Source organism: Oncorhynchus clarkii, unplaced genomic scaffold (assembly GCF_045791955.1).
Source record: "Oncorhynchus clarkii lewisi isolate Uvic-CL-2024 unplaced genomic scaffold, UVic_Ocla_1.0 unplaced_contig_13757_pilon_pilon, whole genome shotgun sequence".
Taxonomy (NCBI): domain Eukaryota; kingdom Metazoa; phylum Chordata; class Actinopteri; order Salmoniformes; family Salmonidae; genus Oncorhynchus; species Oncorhynchus clarkii.
Genome location: NW_027260989.1, coordinates 65,175 through 71,302, shown reverse-complemented (window position 1 = coordinate 71,302; position 6,128 = coordinate 65,175). Strand labels below are relative to the sequence as shown.

The 6,128-nt window shown below is 47.3% G+C and overlaps 1 protein-coding gene across 1 annotated transcript; it reads right to left on the bottom strand.

The window, feature by feature from the left end:
* Window positions 1–417: 417 nt before the first annotated feature.
* LOC139402811 (reticulon-4 receptor-like 2) lies at window positions 418–4,009 on the bottom strand. Its single transcript, XM_071146737.1, has 4 exons — window positions 3,881–4,009; window positions 2,388–2,614; window positions 1,921–2,154; window positions 418–1,620 (listed from the first exon to the last, which is right to left on the bottom strand). Exons 1-4 carry the CDS (start codon window positions 3,936–3,938, stop codon window positions 745–747), a joined length of 1,395 nt encoding a protein of 464 aa, XP_071002838.1. The 5' UTR covers window positions 3,939–4,009; the 3' UTR covers window positions 418–744.
* Window positions 4,010–6,128: the final 2,119 nt, after the last annotated feature.

The following is a 6,128-nucleotide window of genomic DNA, read 5'->3' as shown; positions in this document are numbered from 1 at the left end:
ATATCCTCTCTCACCTTCTCGTACTCTGGTGACTGCCTCTCTTTCATCCCTTCTTTTCTCTCTCCCCTTAGAGATTTCTCTGTAAACAATCCATTATAAAGTAGGCATCGTGGTAGACAACATATAAGAAGGAAATCCCAACTGCACTGCACCATCAAGTACACCCACCTATTTACAGTACAGTTGTCAGAGTTAGTACAACAGTAGAAGTGTAGATACTGTCGTAACTGTAATCGTAGCACTTGTAGTAGCAGACGTGTTCTGAATAGTAGTAGTCGTAACATGCATGTAAGAGTCGTAGCACTTGTAGTTGTAATATTCCTCCAAGTGACAACAGTTGTAGCATTCGCAACAGTAAGTAGCACTGGTGTTCGCTGTAGAGCGTTACAGGTGACCCCTGACCCCTGATTGCAGGCGTCGTCACGGCAACCAACACACCAGACAGGTGAGATGCACCTGTTGTAGTAACAGCCTTGGTTGACTACTGTACTGTACTATATTGTACTATGTACAATAGTGTACTATGTACTGTCAGCCATTGTTGTTTAACCCTGCATTAAGTTAGAAGTAACAATCTAACCCCCCCCTTTGTATCCCCTGCTGTCCTGTACTACTGACAGAGGTTATCCAGTAGGACATCAGAGGGTTAACTAGGGAGGTACAGAGTCTTTAACAAGTGGGTTCCCCATGCCCTGAGAGGGGCCGGGGCGAAGACAGGAACGGGAAGTGGGTACTCAGTCTGATTCAGCCAAATATGAGGTGTAGATTGATGGAGAAGGCGAGTAGCGAGAGGGCGAGGAGGAGTGAGAGAGAGGGGGATGATGTGAGGGTGGAGGAGGAGTTGGGAGGGAGGCCATCGAAGTCAGGCGGACACTCGAGCTCGAAGCATCGCAGCGTGGTGCCGGCGTCCTCGTTCCCATAGTTCGCCCAGTACTCCTCAGCGTCGAGTTTGGGTAGGGCTGCCTCTTCCTCACCGAGCTCGTACTTGACGTTGGTGGAGGACACGATGGGTGGGTTGTTCTTTCCTTGGGGGAACGGGAAGGCCTTGATGGTCTCGGAGCTCTTCTCGAACACTGCCTTGGTCTGGGACTGGGGCTTGTGCTTGGAGAACCACCATCTTGTCTTGGTGCTGAAGGTCCTCGTGGTGGAGCCGGCCAGGGTGCCAGGGTCGGGGAGAGGGCAGAGGGCGAAGTCCATCTCACGGAGGAAGCGGAGGTCCATCCCGCGGCGGGGGGACGGGGAGGAACACAACAGCTCGGACGATGAGACGCGGGCGCCACGGAACCACTCCCACAGGGGGAGGGCCTCGCAGCCACAGGACCAGGGGTTCCCATTGAGACGGAGGAACTCGATGCCCTGGGTGTCACGGAGAGCCTGGCCGGGGAGCTCAGCCAATGAGTTGTTGAACAGGAAGAGCATGGTGAGGCGTCCGAGGTCGCGGAACGCCCTGCGGTTAACCTGGCGCACACGGTTGTCGTGGAGAAGAAGGCGGTCCAGGTTGACCAGGCCACGGAACACGTTCTCCGACAGAGTACGGATACGGTTTCCATGCAAGAAAAGCTGGCTCAGGTTGATGAGGTCAGAGAAGAGGTCATCCTGGAGGAAGTGGAGCTGGTTCTCCTACAAGGACGAAACAGGAAACAGGAAGAGGAAGTGGTCAGGTGGGATCAGGTGATGATGGGCTACATCTCAGTAGTGGTGAGGTGAGAAACATTTGCACCTTCCACTAAGGGCATCTCATAACTATCACTGATGCAGCATGATTTGAATCATGATACAACATGATGTAATTGTGATTGTGATTATATAAAATGATGTAATTTTCACAGCTATGAGAATTCCCTGTAGTGTGTGTGTATGCGTGTTGTGTGTGTTTTCATATGTGCCCTTGTGTGCATGAATATATGTGTACTGCCCTACCTGCAGGTAGAGGAACTGCAGGCTGTACAGCTTGTGGAACAGGTCGTGGGGCAGGGCGGTAAGCTTGCAGCGGTGCATGTGGAGACTCTGGAGTTTCTCCAGGCCCCTGAAGGCGCCTCCTTCCAGCCTGCGCAGGTGAGAGTTGTCCCCCAGGTCCAGCTCCTCTAGATCCCTCAGCTCACTGAAGGAGCCAGCCTCAATCCACGTGATGTTGTTGGAGAACAGCCACAGGACCTATAGGGGAGAGGGGAGGAGGGAGAGGAGGAGGAGGGAGAGTGTGAATATCAATATGTATTCTAGGGTCAGGTATTATTCTATGGTCATATTGTAGGTAAGACTCTGGACTCAAACTCAAAAAGAAAAACAAGGGTTAGGAGCAAAGATAGAGGCAGAGAGAGAGAGAGGGCAAAATAATCACACACTCAAACACCCGCCATGTCTCCTTTAAACAATCTATAGTCTCTTACCTGAGTCCCGAAGCCGAAAGAGCCAACTCTGAGCTCCGTAATTCGGTTGTTCTGTAGGAACACACGCTGCGAGTCGTAGGGCACGCCGACGGGCACGGAGGTGAAGTTCTGCGCCTGGCAGCTCACGGTCATGGGAGTCGGGTAGCACACGCATAGATGCGGGCACGCCGCCGACGGACCGGGCTTGCCGAGGACCAGCCACACCACCAGCCACAGGGAGAGTCCGCCTGGGAGAGAGAGGGAAGCGGGGAGAAAGAAGTCAGTCTAGATGTGGGGTCGGGAAGGCGAAGCTAGCGGGAGCTGTCCGTTAGCTGTGGTTCTGAAACTGTTTGGTGGTGGCCCGGATGGCAAACTGCTGCTGGAAATGTGGCAGTTGAATCCCAATACAGCTGATCAGTCAAATCTCAGATCACAATCAAAGTGTTGCTTTATGTACCAAAGTAGTAATGGATGCAGTAATAGTTTTTTTCTCCCCAACATCCGTTTAAATTGTCACGTTTGAATACGGAGATATGAGGAAAAGATAGCTGGAGCTGTCCAGTAACAACGGTGCTGAAACCGTTGACGCAGACACTCAACTGCTGCACTAAAACCACATTGCTACCTTCAGTTGATGCCAAATACTTTATGCAAAGCCTTTGTCTAATCTGAATGCCTAAAATGTATCATTTTGAAATTGTTGAAAACATTCGCAAAATATCATCATATTGGTGGAATGAGATTGTCATTTCAATACTGATTAAACAATTCACGCTCAATTTAGACAATATGAATCTCAGTTAATTCATAATCAGTAAAGACTACAGCATCATGAGCCCATATGATGACAGAGATGACGTCTGATCACTTTAGAAGGCGTGATTGAGTAACCAAGTCTGTGCGTAAAACTGCCTGTCTCTCTTTGCTTGCGTAAGGCATTACGCACGGCAGTATCTCAAAGTAAACCCAAGTAAATTGCATCTAAAACTATTACAAACATATTAAAAGTCTAAGTTAAGTTCCATATCTTACACGGGCGATATCTGTCTATTGAATAGTCGAAAAGTAGGCCTACATCATAAAGTCAAATCAAAGTACAATCATAGCAAAATTGCAAGTTTAAAACGTCCCGTACTAAATCTATTTTACAAACGTATTGGAATTACAATCCATGTTGATGGCTGCATCTAACATGGCTGCAAAGCACGCATTTTGTTTAAATATTATCTGTGAATCGTGCATTCCATTGCTAACTGGGTGAATGATTACCAAACTATCAAATCAGATACTTTCTCAAAGTCATAGCAGCCCAACTAACGCACAACACCTCTTACACTATTACATCAGAAGACAAACAGAATATAACGGGAAACCGTTAGAAAAGTGGTAGAAATAGGTCAACTGGAGGAAGGATACTCAAAACTATCAAGTAAGATAGTTTCTAAAAGTCATAGTAACTCGTGCACAACAGTATAAACCAATAGATGGTGGTAAGAAAATCCGTAGAAACTTACTTTTGCAGGTGCGCATGAATGAGCATTGTCTGCTCCGAGCGGTTGTAGGGGTGTCCATTTCAAACCAAAGCCGAAAGCGAGTTAGCTTGAGAGGGTAAAATACTGCCTGCTATCTCCGCTGACTGGTACTCTGGACGATTGGTTCCCGAGTCGGAGCGACTGAGAGAGTACCGAATGTTGGCTCCCGGTGTCCCATTTATACTCGAGAATCCCGTTAGCGCCTACGGTTGTGGGCACCACGGAATCCCCTACGTCACGGGCCAAGATCGAGGGAGGGGGGTAATTGAGAGAAGAGAAAAAACGGAAAGAGGAGGGGCCGTGCACTGTGCGTGCGGGTGATGAGAGGATTCTTGGAGAGACCGCGCGCGCAACCGCAGATAGCCTAGAGGACAGCGCTCCAAGATAGAGAAAGGAGTAGATTCAGACAGAGTCACGCGGGAGGGAGGGATGGAGTGAGTGATTGAGTGAGTGAGAGGAAGGGAGGGAGGTAGGTACGTAGGCACGATGCCCGGTAATGACTGCGCTTTGTGGAGGAGCGGAGGACGGGTAGAGAAAGCAGCACTAGGTTCGCTGCCTGGCTCGCGATCAGAAGCCTCTATGGTCTGTTTCCGGGCGGCAACGGCACGCCTCAGAGAGAAGGGGGATAGAGAGATGAATGGAGAGCGAGAGAATAGAAGGAAGAGAGAGGAAAGGAGATCAGTGGGATTAAAACCAAATCTGAATAAACAGACGGGGGGGGGGGGGGGGGGACATTTACCTACTGCCAAAGGGAGGTTGTCGCACAGACATTTTTGAATGAATAATTCTACTTAGCCTATAAGGAGTGGAGACTTAGTAAATAAAACCCACAACACTCTCATATGTGCCGAAGTAGTTGGTGACATGCGACATGAGACAGGAATGAATGAGTAGTCTTAGATATTATGAGTGGGACACATTCAGGTTGAGATACAGAAGGATTTTGGAATGTGAAGGTGGGGGTTCTAACGATATAATTGGGATTATCATTATATGGATCCAACTGGCTAATTGGTAAAACTCAGAACGTTTTGGTGTAACTGGTCTGTCCAGCATAGTGTTTTGCTCATTTGGTGCTGTATACTTTCAAGCTAACCCAATGACAACCCCTGAAGACTGACTTGCTTTAGCTCTCTAGGCTTTAGTTCAGCGGACTAACACAGTCTTGTGGTGGACAGGAGACCCAGTCGGCTACATACAGACGGACATGTAAAGAGACAAACAGACAAAGGTAGACAGACAGGCTTTAGCTCAGCGGGCTAACTCAGTCTTGTGACATGCAGGAGACCCGGATTCCCCTGCCTCTCCCACACTATCAGCTGAGTGTGTTAGTTCCCTAGGCTTTAGCTCAGCAGGCAAACACAGTCTTGTGGAACTCAGAAGACCCAGATTCTAACCCCAGTCAGTCACATGTAAAGAGATAAAGGAACAGTCAGTCAGATGAAGGAACAGTCAGTTTAACAGATAAAGGAACAGTCAGTTTAACAGATGACGGAACAGTCAGTTAATCAGATGAAGGAACAGTCAGTTTAACAGTCAAAGGAACAGCCAGTTAATCAGATAAAGGAACAGCCAGTTTAACAGATGAAGGAACAGTCAGTTTAACAGATGAAGGAACAGCCAGTTAAACAGATAAAGGAACAATCAGTTTAACAGATGACGGAACAGTCAGTTAATCAGATGAAGGAACAGTCAGTTTAACAGTCAAAGGAACAGCCAGTTAATCAGATAAAGGAACAGTCAGATAATCAGATGAAGGAACAGTCAGTTCAACAGGTGAAGGAACAGTCAGTTCAACAGGTGAAGGAACAGTCAGTTAATCAGATAAAGGAACAGTCAGTTAATCAGATAAAAGAACAGTCAGTTCAACAGGTGAAGGAACAGTCAGTTCAACAGGTGAAGGAACAGCCAGTTAATCAGATATATGAACAGTCAATTAATCAGATAAAGGAACAGTCAGTTAATCAGATAAAGGAACAGTCAGTTAATCAGATAAAGGAACAGTCAGTTAATCAGATAAAAGAACAGTCAGTTCAACAGGTGAAGGAACAGTCAGTTTAACAGATAAAGGAACAGCCAGTTAATCAGATATATGAACAGTCAATTAATCAGATAAAGGAACAGTCAGTTAATCAGATGAAGGAACAGTCAGTTTAACAGATAAAGGAACAGCCCGTTAATCAGATGAAGGAACAGTCAGTTAATAAGATAAAGGAACAGTCAGTTAATC